General features: G+C 45.3%; 1 protein-coding gene across 1 annotated transcript; it reads left to right on the forward strand.

Moving 5' to 3' along the window:
- Positions 1-2487: 2487 nt before the first annotated feature.
- On the forward strand, positions 2488-6650 carry LOC119145150 (prostate stem cell antigen-like). The gene is made up of 3 exons (XM_037381319.1): positions 2488-2586; positions 4477-4581; positions 6200-6650. The coding sequence occupies exons 1-3, from the start codon at positions 2535-2537 to the stop codon at positions 6409-6411; spliced, it is 369 nt and encodes a 122-aa protein (XP_037237216.1). The 5' UTR covers positions 2488-2534; the 3' UTR covers positions 6412-6650.
- The last annotated feature ends 10785 nt before the right edge of the window (positions 6651-17435 follow it).

Raw genomic sequence — 17435 nt, forward strand, 5'->3', positions numbered from 1 at the left:
CCCCACAAAAAAGGCAGTCTGCGATTGAAGTCTTAATACGTTATCTTTGTCATCTTGCAGGCTTCCCTACAGACTCTTCAGACCACCTAACAAAATGGTTGCCACAGCTCAGGAAGTAGAAGCAACTTTCTTTTGCCTTCAGAGACACTCAGTACCTCTGTCCAGACTTCCCAGGCACCTTTGCACCTGTTGCCCCTTTTGTCCTCAGATTTCCAGCTCATGCCCACCACAGTTATGCAGCGCCTCAATACGATCTGTGACACCCTGCTGTGTACCACAATCAGCCAGCACCTTCCCAGCCTGACACCAGGCAGGTGACCAGGGCAGAGCAAATAATCAAGTCCTCTTTCCCTCCCTCCTCAAAAGAAAGCTCCATACGTATCTATCAGGAATCTGCAGTGACAGCATGGAATAGTATTAAAAAAAAAAGACAAACCCACAAGTGATTTGTAGACATTCTTAGATTCCCAGGGGAAATAGATGGTCTTTTTCATGCGGTTAGACAAACTGGGGATTTTATAACATCAGGAAAATAAAAAAACACCATGCACTCACAATCCTATGGACAACTGCATGTAAATGTGTGTGTAATAATTATAACAGGGCACGTCTGCCATCTTCAGGAGTCAAACAGGAGCTGCACACCAATGTTCAAAAAAAACAGCTTTGTTTTTTCCCAGAGTTGTGGGAAGCAACAACTGGTGTAAGGATCCAGGAATTTCTGGGCTCTCACACAGCCTGGGGCTGCAGCCAAGCAGGACTGGGGCAGGGACAGACTCTGAGCTGTGTGCCCCTCTTTCACAGCACCATGGGTCCTGGTCTTCACTGGCAGCGCTGATACTGTTAGAAAAAGAATAAAAGGAAATACTAGTGCTAGGAGGGTTAGACTGGCAGCAAGTCAGGCTGCTGAGGATGAAAAGAGCACTCCCTCGTGTTTATCGGTGAGCTGTTCAAAGAAGAAATACTTAATTCACGGCCTGGGTGGATTTGATGGGGTAACCATCAGACTTTCCCCTTGTCCCTATTCCTCCCTAACACAAGGAACCAAACCCTACAGGGGAAATCACTGGGGATTTAAAAAGTAGCCTTAAATATCTCTGAATAAGGAACAGCAGATTTTGAGAACCTTGGTTATAAGTGAAATGATCTGAAAAAATGTGATGAAGCAAAAGTCAATAGATGCAGAAAGAATGCATTGGCTTGGTTTTGTTTGGTTTTTTTCTTTTTAAACAGAAGTTCAAGAGTCCAAGGGGAAGCACTTAAGATATCCACAGAAGAAATACGTTTTGCAAAATCACCCCCTCACCAAATTCTCCACTGGTGTAAATCAGGGAAATGTCATTAACTTCAGCAGACTTAGTCCAGCTGACCCTCCATTACTCATCCCACAGCCAATGATCAAGAGCAATGATCCAGCAACACACCAGCACACCTTCCTTTCAATTTGAAATAGTACCTGGTGTCCCAAGAGCTAAACTGCGTGAGACCAGATCTGTGAAGGCTATTACTGCAAAGTGCTAAGTTCCTGAAATTTCAGAAAAACCCTAAATAAAGCAAGAAACCATGGCAAATAGAATTTGGCAGAAAGGCCTGTTTTATTTCACACCAGTGTGTACTGAGAAGTGGTCAAAGGATGTGAGGAATGGGAGAGATCTTCAATCAACGCACAAAAGCAAACATTTGCACTTCACTTTGGAATGTGGCTGAACTCACCCTCATCTCTGAGAAGTGGCATTTCTGTGACAAGCCTGAATTGTTTACAGTACAAGCTGATGTGGGTTGAAGTGTCAAAACTGCACCCAGCCTATAGTGGAGAGACCGCCAGCTAAAGAGAAGCATGCCGTGGTACAGACATAGCAGATAAAAACAATACCAAACAAAACCATCAAAAAGTCCCTTTGGTTTCAAGACACATAAAAAAAAATTAATTGGACATTGCCTTTTATTAGACTACAGATAATACAGATAATAATAAAGGCAAATAAGCACTTGGATACCTGAAAGAGGCCAAAGCACTGTAATATGCCCACATACCTTGCAGCCACATGCCACAAGTGCCACAGAGGGACTCACACATGCAGATAAATCGCTGAAGATGTTTATTAAAAGAACATTTCGTCCTTGATTTAAATACAACAGCTCCACTCAGGATAGTAATGGGAGTGGAGAGCCCTGTTCACAGGGTGCAACCGCAGCCTCACTGGCTCCGGTGAAATGCGTAAGGCCAGCCTTGTTCTAAAGAATTTGGATTTTTTTCCACCCATATGAACACTTTGCCCAAGGGTAGGAGGGGAGGATGTAGTGGCTGAGGGGACCTGCTGGTAGCTCTGAAAGTTGCAGTCAGGTAGGAGAGGCACTTAACACAAATACCACCACCACAAACCAAGCCCTTCCTTGGTCCAGTGGGCAGCCTCGCTCAAGTGCCTTCACAGATTGACCTACTGGGCATGCCCAATTGTCACCTCCCACATTATATAAACTGCCCCGCAAGGGGAAAAAAAAAACGTATTCACCACAAGAGAGGCTGTTCCAAAATGAAGATTTTCCTTGTCCTCCTGCTAGGAGCAGTTCTGTGCTTGGACTCAGGTAAGACAGCATGGAGAGTCTGTCCCACATCCCCTCCAGCAGATCTTCAGTTGGGAGAAAAAACTAATGATGGGGTTTGGCAGTGAGGAAAGAAATGCTGACATAGTTGTCGTATGAAGACATTTGCTTTTTGATAGGATGTCCTGGGTGTTGCATGGAAAAAATGCAGCCCCACCCTGCTGATGGTGTGATCCTAGTGCTGGGCAGAGCAGCTCCCAAGAAAGATAAATCCTATAGAAAACTGAACATAGTTGAAATCAAAGTTATTTAAGCCAAACGATATAGTTATGTGTATGTAGGGTTTTTTTTAAGTGGGGTGGGAGGATTAATTTTCTTCTTCCCAGGCTATCAAAATTGCAACATTTCTGCAAAGGTAAGTTTTGTTCCAACTTGTTTTCTGAGTCTTCATTTCAGAAGTGGCCCCACAAATTGTCAGAATTTTAATGGGACAGAAAAAGGCAGAATGCCATGGCATGTTATTTTATAAACTGGATGGGTGGAATTTGGACACCATCAGGTTTTTCTAACCTCCATGGGAAGAAGCGGTTTTAAGTGAGCTCTTCCCTATTTACCAGACAACAGAAGAAGCAGATCTGAGCAGAAATGTTTCTCAGCAGAAGATGCTGAAGAACAGGCTGGGAAGGGTCTTGTACAGTCCTGGCCAGACCTTTTCCTCTGCCAGATTCCATTAGAGTGCTCTGAAGTTTAACTGTCATTGCATTAAATGTGAAAGCAGAGTATAGCATTACAGGCAAACTGGGGTTTGGCTCCTTGCCTCTATGGCTACATCAGTCATTTGTACCAGAATGGCTTGGACAGAGGGAGACCAAGTGCCTCAAATCACTTCTTGTTCCTGCTCTGAATAACACTGATTTCTAAATAGGGCTTTTCTGTGTCCTAGAAGAGTATTTTAGGCATTAGGGTATTGACTTGAGGTATTCATGATACAAGCCTGGTGGTCATGAGTTTAAAGTACGTACATATCTATATATCTGTACATTAACTCTCACACTTGCAAGGCTCCACTGATGCCCTGGGGCACAGGTGGGTAATAGGAACAGGTAATTGCACAATGCTTTCACTCCTCTGGGGAATATTTTTAATCATGGCTAGACACCTGTAAGCTGCAATGTTTATTCTGCCTTTGCTTGATGGGCATAGCAGCACAGCAGATGTTAACAGCACTGACTTGTATCCCCCATAGAGTGGCATGTCCATAAGGGGCTGGAAACACGTGGTGACCTGAATTTCAGAGGGAGGTGAAAGCCATGTTTTCACCTTGCTTTTTAAGAGGGGGTGATGGAGAGAACATGCCACAGGCTGGTCAAACTGAGACAACAGGCTGGAAGAGACCTTGCAAATGGCCTACTCCATCCCACCTTCACCCCCTCTTCCCTCTGGGCTTTCCTTCTTTCATCCAACCCTGGCAATGCCTCAGCATAAGGCTCAGAAGCAGACAAAAAATATCAGCCTGTCCTCCTGGGGGCTTCATGCCTTCATCTCAGTTCAGGAGGTGTGAATATCACCAAGAGCTTGTTCCAGACAGGAACGGAGATAGGCATCCCAAACACAGAGGAAGAAGTATTTGGGAAGCCCTTCCTATTGACTGATGAGACCAGTCAATGAGACCAGCTATCCAGCTGGTCTCTTTTTGCTCCCTCGCTGCAATGTCTGCAGCTGAAACATCTTCAGCACCTGCAAAACTTGACCCTCACTCCAAGCAAGCATACTATTCTCTAGCAAAACCAGAAAAAAACATTGTTTTCCCAATAACAGAGGTGCTGTCTTCCCTTGAGGACCCACAGGAATGGTCCTGTTTCCCAGTGCAAGCCCTAAGTCGAGTTCCCTGGAGAGCTTCAATTTCTTATAACCCTTCCTGGTCTTTTTCAGGTTCTTCTTTGCAGTGTTACAGCTGCACATGGCAGCTGAGAAACTCCAACTGTCAGAAGAAAGTGGACTGCAAGACTACGGAAATGTGCAAGACAGATGTGATCAGTAAGGCAAAGTAGGGGTGGGCAATATCTTAGTCATGACGTTAGAGCCAGGTGTGGTCCGAGCCTCAGGTGTCCAAGCCTGATTCTAGATATACCAGCTGGTGTGGGCCAGCAAAGCTCAGTGTGCAGCAGGAAGAGAAAAGCCGTCTTGGAAGAAAAGGTGATAAGGGAGGTTTCAGATGACTTTCATGTTAAGTAGAAATGACAGAAGAAAAATGTTTATCCCTTAGTGATAGCTGGTCTTCTGGTAATGATGCTGGCTGTCACCAAGTCCTCTCCCCACACTGACAATGAAGGTGTGATTAGAGTCATATTAACATGAGCACGCTGTACCCCATAAATTCCTCGGTGTTTGCCACTAGATCATGCTAAAAACTGAGCAATATGGCCAGTACAATGCCAGTACCGGGAAAGAATCTCAAGAGGGTGCAGCTGCATTTGACATTGCAAATACCTACAAATGTCTCTCACCTGTACAAAATTAGGTTTATTTCTCTTTAATAACACCAAAACTAATTTTTTTTCAAGGGCAATAGTTAAGTTTATGGCTTTGAAAAAAAAATGGAACATGAATTAAAATGTGAGGGGCTGAGTCTGGTGAAAACTAGTCATGAAGTTAGGAGCATTCAATGACAGAGCTGACTTTAGGTGAATTCAGTGAAAAGGACATAGTTTCACCTAGGCCCATCTACAGCCAGCTCTGAATGCAGCCATCTGTGTGTCTCTGGGTAAACTCCTTTAACAGATTATGACTTAATTCTCCCATTATAGATTGGGCAAAAAAATGTTTGCCTTGTCCAGATCTGTGGTGACAGCTCAGTTGCTCTTAGAGCTGGGGCACAAACCCCATCACTGGCATGCCCAAACTTGTATCTAATAGGCAGTAAACGTAATACTTCCAGTAGCTATTGTTCTTGTTGGAAATTAAGCAAACCCATGACCATGCATTCACATGCAGGAGAGCAAACACATTGTATAATCCCCTGGCCCTATACACTGAATTTGCATCTGTCAAAGGCTTGGTGTCCAGAATAGGTGGTGCAAGATCAGGAGATCTCACGCAGACTGTAATCTGCTGGTAACCAGAGGTTACTCAGTATCAACCAGCCACAGAAAAAAAGGCTGTGCCTCTCAGAAACAAATCAAACAATAGCTCTTTCATCTGTGAAATGGGGATAGCCATGTTTCCATAACTTCCCTGGGTGTTCAAAGTCTCTGTGCAACGAAGATATATGGGATACGAGGAAAGATTACCCACATGCTTGCTCCTCATCCATTAGTAGCTTAGGCTCCCCTGGGGAGGTGTCAATGGCTACTTTCATTATTAATTAAATTATTAGAATTTCTGTAGTTGGTGCTGGTTTAGAAACCCCCGAGAACTGTGCTGTGGAGTACACTGCCTTAAGCAAACACCTGTGGCTGAAACTCTTCCCCCACTGCTGACAAACTGACACCTCAAAAATACAACGTGCTAGAGTAAACCATGCAGCTGTTTGGAACCACTCATGCTTTTTTTTCCAAGTGAGCTCAGATAAGAATAACATCTCATTATTCAGTTCCATGAAGCTTTGCTTGCCTTGCCTTGAGTCCATGTAGTAATGGTCCTACTTTCCTTCCAGAGATCATAGGGTTCATCAAAATCATCAACAAGGGCTGCGACTCGTCATGTAGTGAGTCCTATCAGGACTTCAGCAGAGGCAGCAGGAATATCTCCTGCTGCAGCAGCGACCTCTGCAATGCCAATGCAGCAGGCAGTGTGAGGTGCAGCTATGGGATGGCAGCAGGGATAGCAGCCAGCGTGCTCTGGACCTTCCTGAACATCAGACTGTGAGGACCAAAGAGGAATTCCATGACCTCAAAAGTCTTGGAGCACCCCGCCTGTAACAGAAATTGTAACTGAGAGCAATGGTGGTTTGTTGGGCACGTCGCATCCCTGGAGCTGATGGTAGATCTTTGCCGTATGATAGCTTCTTTATTACTGTTATTGTATTGTTGTAGTGTTACCAGATAAGAAAACATGTGTTCATACTATCTGCATAACGCCTAAAATATACTTATTTCTGAAGCAAGTGTGAGCGTGTTACCTGCATATCACTTAGTCATGTACTTCTGCACCCAGCAGCAACTGCAGGTAGGTGTGTTGCATGTCTGGCCAATGTTTGGTCTTGGCCATTGCTGTGTAATGATGGTATGTGCTGAGAGGTGCCATCACAGAGCAGAACAGAGGTGGCAACTGTACCTCTAAAGCTTGAGGGGCTCTGGCCTATGACAAACTGTGGAGGGCACATACCCCAAGGAAGCCCGTGAAGAGCAATCACACCTGAAGGGGAACTTGCTTGTGACCTAAAGAGCCTGGGACCCTGCACCTAGTTAGCTACCATACCAGACAAAAACAGTGCTCACCTTCCCTGCCACATGTGCATACAGGCATTCATACACCTACGAATAGCTGTACATCCCTGAGAGAGTAGGCAGGACTGCACATCCAGGTAGCTGGAGCACCATGCTGGGGAATAACCATTGCATTGAAGTGGAAAGGATGTCTCCATGGTGTCTTGGTCAACCACTCCAGTTCTGGGATTGCCAGTCTCCATCCTGGCCATAGTGGCATCCTTTGAAGGACCCATCTCCCACAGGCAGGTTCTCAAGCTTTTGTCTCCAAATTCCTCCTTGATCCATTCCACATACCACAGCCTGGAAAACAGGCCCTGTCACAAGGTTGAAGAGGTGTTTACCTTTCAGAGAAGGTGGTGTTGCCTAGCAGATTAGGGAGAGTGGAGAAAGTAAACATCAGAGCTCGCATTTTCCCTTCTGGGTACCTTGTTGTGGAGGTGAGCACACACCTGTGGGCACACACCCACTTCAACCCCCAGGTGAGACACAGTCAGTGAGAGATGGGGAGGAAGGCAGTGTGGGGTTAAAAGACGAAGAAAAGCAGGAGTAGGGGAGGTAGAGAAAGGCACAGGGCTGACTTCTCCTGAGGTGCTCTCAAGGACAGGGCTGGGGGTGCTGAAGAGTAGGGTGAGATTGGTGTTTCCTGCAGATTTTTTTAAGATCATGAGGATACCCACAGAGTCATTTATTCCCTTCCTTGTAATAGGAATTTCCCTTCACCCACTGATCTTTCCCCCTTCCTCGAAGTCCCTGCTGAAGCCAGAGTGGCTTTCTCTGCTCATCACAGGTAGAAGATTTGGGTCACATCTGAGGAAGGAGAAGCTTAGTGCAGTCTCTGGCACTGGTGCAATCATCATGTTTTGACCATCTTTACTGGTGTAATGAATGTGGCAATCATACAAGATCTGAATATGGAAAACCATTTCAAGGCCTCTCTGTTGCTGATACCAATGAGGTGTTTGTGTGCAAGGAAGACTGGGTTTAACATCTCTTTCATACAGTTATAGCCCCTCTCCATACTTACAGATTCTAAATTAGTTTGCCTTCTCCAGATAGCTTATTTTATGGATATAAGCTTGGGTGTTCCCACCTTGCATTGGGAGATCCTGTACAGTGTTTGGCAAAGGCAGCAGAGAAAGTGCCATACAAAGCTGCCTGAAAGAAACTCTCAAATAAAGCCTCCAAGCAACATATATATGAAGAGACCTAAAAAACAAGGTAGAAAACTGTGTTCCATGTGCTTCCTCCCAATATACAACAAAAGAAGACGAGGCTGGTGTCAGCAGAGTGTACAGATGGGCCTGGGAGAGCCCTGTATGAGAGTGACAAGACAGGGTGGACCCATGAAGTCAAGGAGCTGTGAAGTCAGGACAGCAGTGGGTGGAGGACTAAAAGGGGAGGGAGATTGGCCAAGAGCCCCATTAATCCACTTTCATACCCTAAGAACTGTTGGAGCTGCAAAGGATGTGCAGCCACAGGCTGAAATAACAAAGAAGCATTTACCTGGATGGAGATGAGTCATCTGGGGGACCCATAGCCATGGGACAAGGGCCAGCATCAAATTTTGGATTAAGTCAATGGGATGTCAGAAGATAATTACACTGTTATTGTGAAAGAGAAACGTATATAAATCCTTGGGAGGCAAAGGATTACCAAGCTGCTAATTGTGGGAAGCAAGGAAGGGGTTTCCCCGAAGGGAAATCCGTAATGAATCACCATCCTCATATGAGTTGATTCTGGTTATTGGGAGGGAGGATATAAGATATAGGACATGTGGGTGATTATCCTGGCTTTTGCAAACCCCCTGAACCTTAGTAACTGAAAAGGGGGCTCATCCAGCTGTACAACTCCTAGCCAGGCTGTTTTCTGCATGGGTAACCAGCTCTGTGACCTCTCCAGTCCAGGGGCTCATCTTCTTGCACTGTAAGAAGGTCCCTGACACACAACTGCCTTTTGCCCACTTTCTGAAACAATTCTCAGGCATTCAAGCATGTCCACATCCAGTGGCCTTTCTCAACAAGCAGTTTGGCTACAATGGCCCTTTCTGGAGCCTGGGAATTCAGCTGTACAAAAATGGCTAAAGCACCAAAGCCATTGAAGTCCCCACAGACATTGGATGAGACACAGCCTCTTCTGGCTTCTTGAAAGGTCAAACACATTTATCCCTGAAAATAAGAGAGGGGTCAAAAGTCTTTAGCATGAGTGGGGGCTGCTTAGCTGGGTTATAACATGTCGGTCTCATGTGGCAGCGACATCTGCTTGCTGGAGCTCGGTATTCAGGAGTCTCTTGCTGGAGCCAAGAGGGGACTTTCTCTTGCTCTGGTGGTTGAGACCTGATGTCTAGACCCTTACAGGCCGAAGGGACAATTCTTCCTCCCTGTACATATTCTAGAAGGAGTCTGTGACTCTGGAAGGAGTCCGTGATTCTCCTCTGGATTTATCTGGAGATATATCCTCCCTGTGGATATATCTGGAGGTTTTGCCTGCAGTGCTGGAGGTCATGAGGCTGAGATAGCTTGGGGAAGGTGCAACTGGGAGAGGCCATGACTGGGACAGACACAGTAGCCCCTGCAGGCACAGTGTGGCACCAACCACTGCTGCTTGATGGGTGCCTGGCATGGCACTTGCAATAGCATAAAACTTCACTGTCCATTCAGGTCACTGACAGACAGCCTCAAAAACAACCCTCTAAATTCTGGGAAGTGTTAGGAGGTGTCAAACTGGGGCGGATAAATGACTCAGCTGCGGTTCAGAACGTGGGCTGGGCCAGGGCAGGACCAGGAAGAGGACTGATTTCCCAAGTGCTGCAACTGCACATTGACAGAAAGGCTGACCTACCCTCCTGCCTTGTAAACCCCTAACAAACATCAACAGGGCTCAGTCCCTCCTGCTCTGATCTGCACCCCCAGTTCAGCAGCATGCTCTGTTGGTACAGGTGATCTGACATCATGCAACTATGCAAGCCCTGGTGAAAGGTTGATTTACTCTCTGGGTGCTGAAAAAAAGGCCAAAAAGCTGTTTTCTGGGTGACACAACTTTTATTTTAAAAACAAGGTTTCTTTTTTACCCAGGTAAGTTGTGTCTTGACATTGCTAGCTGAGCAGTTTTATCAGTTCTATCTTCTCCGCACTTGTCAAAAGGCCTAAAATTGAGGACAGGCTCTTTAAGCAACTCAATCCATCATGTATGCAAGAGATTTCTATTCCTCCAGGATCAAACTGCAGTTCATTTATTTAAATAATAAATAGCTGGACAATAAAATAGATGGTTTCTTCTTTTCAAGGGTAGCAGCTGCACTTTTCCAAAGGCTGCAGTTGTATTGGGGACTGAATGTAAACATTCATATCTCCAGTGAGGCTACCTCTTGCAGATGGGAAAAGCAACACGGTTCTGATCTAGAGTAACTGCTGTGGTACGATTTTTATGGTAGGAAACGTTACAGATATACATTCAGAATAAAAGTGTTGCTTATATAATTGTTACGATGCTGTATTTGCTACTGGTCGTATTAGCTAGTATTCATTGCCTCTGTGCATAGGGATTAGGGCATACAGTATTTCCCATGGCTCAGCAGAAGTTATACCCAGTGCCTGTACCTGGCCTGAAAAATGTCACCAAGGTCCCCTGAATTCAAGCCAATTTGTGGCAGCCGGTCAAAAACATTTGATAGCACTGGAGAAAGTCTCTGGGGCAGAGAGGCCAGATGAGCTGGCTTTTAAGGACCAGAAGTTCTTTGCTGTGCTTCACTTTTCCTTTGTGGCCTGGGGCAAGTTACACAGCACCTCCATACCTCTGCCTTGTACAGATGCTATCAGGTCCAATACATTGAAAGATGCTCAGATAGTGATTTTAATGGGGCCAGGAGAGAGACTTAGGCTAAAAATAAGCTCAAATAGAGTCAGCTAGCATAACAGAGCTGGGGAAGGATTACCCGCTAACAACCCACCCTGCACAGCCACATTCCTGCTCTGAATTATTCATATACTGTTGTGCAATGAGGCTTTTTGTGGTCCAAATAGACTGGAAAGAGAGCCTGCAGTTAGCTCTGCTCTTCCAGCTATTAAGCCACTGGAAAGTCACTAAAAACAATCAAAAGACCTGCCCTTTGATTGCAGAACTTCCCTAAAGTAACTGTACCCATCACTCAACCAGGGCAAGGCTGGCTGAACGAGGCTGATGAAGCCAAGTTCGTTCCATGCCATCTTGATTAATCCCACTCCCATTCTGCCACTTGACAACTCTGTGTGGCAAAGAAATCCCTTGCTAGCTCATTTCTGACCTTACCTTGAGCTCTATTAATGTCATTCAAAGCTCAATCACAGAACTCTTTGCAAATCAGATGCTGCACCCATGACTACTCTGATGATGTTCCCAATTGACAGTTCCCATTGCAGCCCTGACCTCCTCCCTATATGGCTTCTCTGATTTCTTATCCACAAGCCCATATTATGGGACCATTACCTTACGAAGTCACCAGCTTGTTAAAATACCTCTCACTATGTGTCTGTACCAGAATTTGTATATACTAGCTGTGTTCATCACTCACACTGAAATAGCCTTTATCCCCTTCACGGGCTTGTGTTCACCTCTGTCGGTGCTTCCCCATGTGAATCACTTAACGACACCATGACCCAGCCCTGGACCCTTTCACAACTCTGCTGGTGGCCCTCCATGGCTGGGGTAGTTTGACTACCTCCATATACCTCTCCGTCAATGGAGATGACAGGTATGGGGCTAAGTCAGGAAAAGAAAATGTTTTGCTTCTTTCTCTCTTGTTATTTTCATTAGAGATTCAATCTGGCCTGGAGGGAATTTGTGGAATGAGGACTTCACCCTGGACAAGTAAGTGAAAGTGGAGCGATGGGCAGGGAGGGGACTTGTTTTCATCAGGGGTCACTACATGTTGAGTATTTACAGGGACCCACCTGTCTTCCTGGGTGGCTGCGTGGTGCCACACGCACAGGTGCCTTCTGTCCAGACTAGTTGAGTCATCCACTCTGGACTTGCATTCAGCTGCTTTAAACTTGCTTTCTGCAATGCAGCAAAGGTAGCATGTTTGCCTGCTCTCACAGACAAATTTAAGAGAAAATGATGTAATCTCTGCCTCTAACATCCAATGTTTCTGTAGTGAAGAGAAAAGCATTCATCCTCCTTAAAATACTGACATTCAGCCAGAGACTGTTTTTTTTTAACACTCACTCAACTGTCATAATTAAGAAAAGACGAAGGTGTGGCTAAAGTTTCAAATAGTCAGTTGAGATACATCTGACCTATTCAGTCCCTCTGCACAATAAATGAGCTTTATAAAAATAAAGTTAGACTTGACAGAAGAATTTGACTATTCAAAGTTTAAATGGGAACATTTAAAATAAAACAATTAAGTAAACAACCCTCTCTGCTCTTTCTCTTGATGCCATAGAGTCAGAGAATGGAAATCCTTTTCCAAGAGTGTAGTGCTCATGTGCAGTCACTGCTTCTGGACTGGCTCCAGTTGCCTTGTGGTAAGATGGCAGAGCATTTCACAACAGTTCTCACACCCATGTACCATCAAAGGAGACAGCTGTTTCCCTGCCCTTCATAATCCCATGCAGTTAATTCCTCTTTTTGCTGTTTTCGCAGCAAATACTCTGCTATGAAGTACTCTTCAAAAACAGCAGCTCTACCCTGCTTCCCCTCATCCTTCCCCCAGGAGGATGGAGAAAAAAAGCCTTTGCCTTTGCCATGGAGATCTATTGATGTGATGTCGTTCAGCATCCGTGGGAAGCAAAGAGTCTGAAGTCAGTTACAAGCATGTCTGTGTCAGAAGTGCTGCATGAGCTGTTCCTCCACTTTGAATCTATTCAAGAAGTGATGACCTGAAGAGCTGGCATTTGACACAGAGGCAATGAGAGAACAATCCTGGCATGAAGAAATATCCAGCAAACAAAAGCTATTCATGTCAGAGAGCAGGGGCATTCACAGCGTGACTGGAAAATTGCCCTAAATTCCCCACTCTGGAAGTTTGAGGACAACCCTTTCTCACCTTGCTAATGTAGCAAGAACTGCCATCTCAAAGCCCAGGGAAGTTGGGAAGGCCCAAGTCAAGAGCCTGACAGGAGCCCAAAGAAGCCAACAGAGAAACCGTCTTTGGCACCTGTGAACACAGAGGCTGCAAGCAGCACACCTGGAGGCAAGGGCGAGCATGTGTGGGCACGAGAGAGACAGTATTTGTTTTGCTGGCTGGCACCAGGTACTGGCATTAAAGACAACAAAAAACAGAGACATTTTCTAAGTCTTACAGTAGTTCCCACCCTATACTAAAAACGGCCTCTGAGGACAACAAAAATACTTCTTATCCCTCTTATCTCCTCCTGCTTCCTGGTCCACCCAATGTCCACATCCATCACAGGCACCAGGCACTGCCACAAAATTAACTGTCTTCCCTCACCCAAAGTGTGCCCTGTTCCTACCTCCCTCTCATTTCATCCTTGTCCCAGCCACACCCTTTCAACAACTGCTTCCATGACCTGGTTTTGGACAGGTTTGTGTCTGGAGGCCAGTCTCATCTGTTGCTTCCCCTAACACCTATGAGACCTGTGGTCACCATGTGGCCCTTTGCACAGACAGGATGGTTGTCTTGTTGAAAAGTTCTTGGAGACATTCAAATGGGCAGATAGACACATGTATGCATATATACAGTGTGACAGTTGAAGGAAAAGTGGTTAAGAATCAAAAAAAGTTTCATTCTCATAGGTACATATTTACTGAGGGCTGAGATTTTACTGGAGAGCACACAAGTAGCATGTGATAGAAGGTTGATCACAGGACAGAACAGCTACCCCAGGAAATCTTACCTAGCTACTATAAAAACCTCTTCAGTCTCATTTCTGTGTACAGCTTAATAAGAAGACCTATGCCTAGAAAAAACTTAAGTTCTTGCAGGGCTTTTATCAGTGACATTTGTATCCATAAGAATCAAGAGTTCACTATGCTTAGATTGCCAGAAGAAATTCAGATGTAGTCATTACCTGCACCTCCACCAAGATATATTGCCCCCTTGTGATGCTCTTTTAACATTACTTTATGTGTTCTGAGGCCCATTTAGGGATAAATCAAGTCCAACAGCAAGCCACCATGCACTAGGATCCTGCTTAACAACCCTGGAGGTGGGATATACCCACATACCCCTCAGAAATGCAGCATGGGTAACAGACAGGAAAACTGTTTTCTTCAAAATCATGAAACCCAAAATACAAACAACCTACTACTTTTCTAACCTTCTAGGGATGGGACCAGCAAGTTTCAGGTCCAGAGGATACAGTTATGTAAGTAAATCAGGCTAGGCCAGTGGACACTTCTGGTTACTGGACATTAGTCATCCCTACCGTCACCAGCATGGGTTAGGCCCTAGGTTCTCCCAAACAATTCCTGGGGATGACAGAGGAGTTAACACAAGACAATAACCATTCCCAGGAGGCAGTTTGGATAGAAATGGTCTGTTTTGGCAGGAAAAAGAGTCAGATCATTCCTTCTTAGTCATCGTCACTGCCAGAGACTGGTCCTTGACATCTTTAATTTTTTAGGTACTCTGCGATACCAGTTTTAAACAACAAACAACACCTGTTGCAGTTGAAATCTGCAGCAAAAGACTGAAGAAAGGATGTTTGCAGACACCAAAGAGGTGTGTGTATAAGGTGGCATGATGCTGTCATTGCACTGTGGGATTTCTGGGGCAGGAGATGGAAATGGCCATGGAGGGAGGGTGGTTAGTCTGACCCAACGGTTGGTATAAACCCCTATTGCTACAGCACCAATCTACAAGGTAACTGGTTTGTCATTATTTAGTAGCAGCTGCTAGGTGCTGTGTATTCTGATGAAGGGAACCCCTCTTCCAAATGGACTCAGGAGTTCTCAGACTGAACTGTTCCCTCCCAGCCTAGATTTGTCCAAACCCTTGGTAAAGTGCCTTCTGCCAGTAATTACCTGAACCCCAGTCAAGATCTACATAATGATCATTGCTGTTGCTTGTCCAGGCAAGGTCCTCAGATCCAGAGCTGCACATTTGTATTCTCCTTGCTCAGCAGGCATAGCTATTACCCAGGCTGGGCCAACCTCCTTCCCTGTGAAGGTAGGTATCCAAAGCTGTGTGAGTCCTGAGATGAGGGAAGCTGGGGACAACTACAGATAACACCATATCCCTTTGTTTTCCAATAACCATGTTCTGGAGAAGTGTTTCACCCCTAGAGACCTTTTTGTAAGGAGTGGAAAAGATGCAAAGAACAGAAATAGAGGACCTGGACTCTGGGATGGATGTTTATTCCCCACATGTGGGACAGAATGGAAATAATGATTAATGGGACAAAATTTAACATGTCCAAATGCCAGGTTCTGCACCTAGGACAGAGGAACGCCAGGCACAAGTACAGACTGGCAGAGGAGTGGCTGGGGAGCAGCCCTGCAGAAAGGGATCTGGGGGTGCTGGCTGGCAGCAGGGTCAGTACCAGCCAGCAGTATGCCTTGGCAGCCAAGAGGGCAAACTGCATCCTGAGGTGCACCAAACACAGTAGAACAAACTAAAGAAAGAAAACTATTCTAAAAGATATCTGGCATTGGTATGGCCTCACCTTGAATACTGTGTGCAGCTCTAAGCACCTCAATTTCAGAAGGATGTGAACATCCTTAAATGTGTGCAGAGGAGGGCAACACAGCTGGTGCAAGAGCTGGAAGGCATGTCCTGTGAGGGGCAGCTGAGGACTCTGGTTTGCCTAGTTTGGAGAAGAAGAGGCTGAGGGGTGACCTCACTGCTCTCTACAGCTTCCTGAGGAGGGGAAGCAGACAGGGAGGTGCCGATCTCTTCTCCCTGGTATCCAGGGATAGGATGTGTGGGAATGATTCAAAGCTACACCAGTGGAAGTTTAGGCTGAATTAGGAAGCATTTATTTTCCAAGAGATTCGTCAAAGACTGGAACAGGTTTCCTAGAAAGGTGGTCAATGCCCCATGCCTTTCAGCATTTGGACAATGCCCTTAACATGCTTTAACTTTTGGTCAGCCCTGAACTGGTCAGGCAGTTGAATTAGAAGATCATTGTAGGTTCTGTTAATAGAATAGATTCTATTCTATTCTATTCTATTCTATTCTATTCTATTCTATTCTATTCTATTCTATTCTATTCCATTCCATTCCATTCCATTCCATTCCATTCCATTCGATCCCATTCTGCCTAGAACAGAACATATTTCGCCATACTTTCCATAAAGAATCCCTAAACTCAAAGGGTGGAGCAGAAATACACAGGAAACAAATCTACAGCACTCTGTGGATACTTCAAGGTAAATTCCCTGCCATCACCACCCTGGTGATTCACCGTGAAATAAAAAACAGGGGACACCTTTGCATCACAGAAATTACAATGAAACATTTGCTACCATGCCTCTGGCTTCAGGATTAAGATGTTGACATAAACAAGCCCAAAGTCCTCAGGCTAAAGTGGAACATACAGCTACCTCTTCCCTATTGAATGGTGTGATAAGAAGCAGACACCATCTTGAAGACAACCAAGGACATAGGAGGCAAAATGACTATGCAGACACTCTCTGAAGATGGTTGCTGAAGGGAGACTGTGCTGGTTTACCTCACTTGATGGGGCTGCCTGTCCAAGAAGAGCCTAAGAGGAGAAGGGTCTCATCTACTCCATCAATATTTTTATTAAGACACTAACGCAAACACAGAATGCAGGAATAATGTTGCTGTCCCAAAACAGACCCCACACATCACAACCAAGTGAACATTTCACTTATGTCATCCTTATTATCCTAGTTGCATCTCTTCAACAGTATCTAGCCAGAGTTGACATTAGACTTCCCAGTGCTTTCAGCAGAAATTAAGTGCAAATTACTCTCATCTTGCTCACATGTAGAATAACTTTCAAAACTACCCAGCTCTCCTCCAACCCAGTAGAGATGCTGCCTCGTCACTTCTTCCTTCATCACCCACTTCTACCACTCCACCTACCCCAAAACTCTTAGAGTTACTCAAGCACAGATTGCCAGGGAACTGGCACAGACAGAAGAGGCCTTGGAGTATGGAAAATCTTGTTTCATCCGTGCTCAGACCTGAGCACTATTCCTGTCCATGAACTTTTCTTTCTAGCTATGGGGGCTACTTGCACACCTGGAATCCCAAATGATACATCTGTCCAACATCCTGGTATGACAGGGCAGTACCATTAGGCTCACTGAGATGGGTATTGAAGGCTAAGGAGATTAATGCTTTGCCTGGAAGGCTACTACTGGAAAGGACGTAAAGCCTTTCCACTCAAGTCTGGCAAGAACGCTTCTTATAATTAGTCCCAACCAGCCTTTGCTTCTGTGTCTCCATGCCAATTTGCTAGTCACATACACATGTAATGTTGCTTTGGCCTTGAGCAGCTCCAAGGCTGAAACCAAACTTGGCACGTTTATATGTAGTGAAGGACCTGCCTA

This window comes from Falco rusticolus, chromosome 3 (genome assembly GCF_015220075.1).
Source record: "Falco rusticolus isolate bFalRus1 chromosome 3, bFalRus1.pri, whole genome shotgun sequence".
NCBI classification, from domain to species: Eukaryota; Metazoa; Chordata; class Aves; order Falconiformes; family Falconidae; genus Falco; species Falco rusticolus.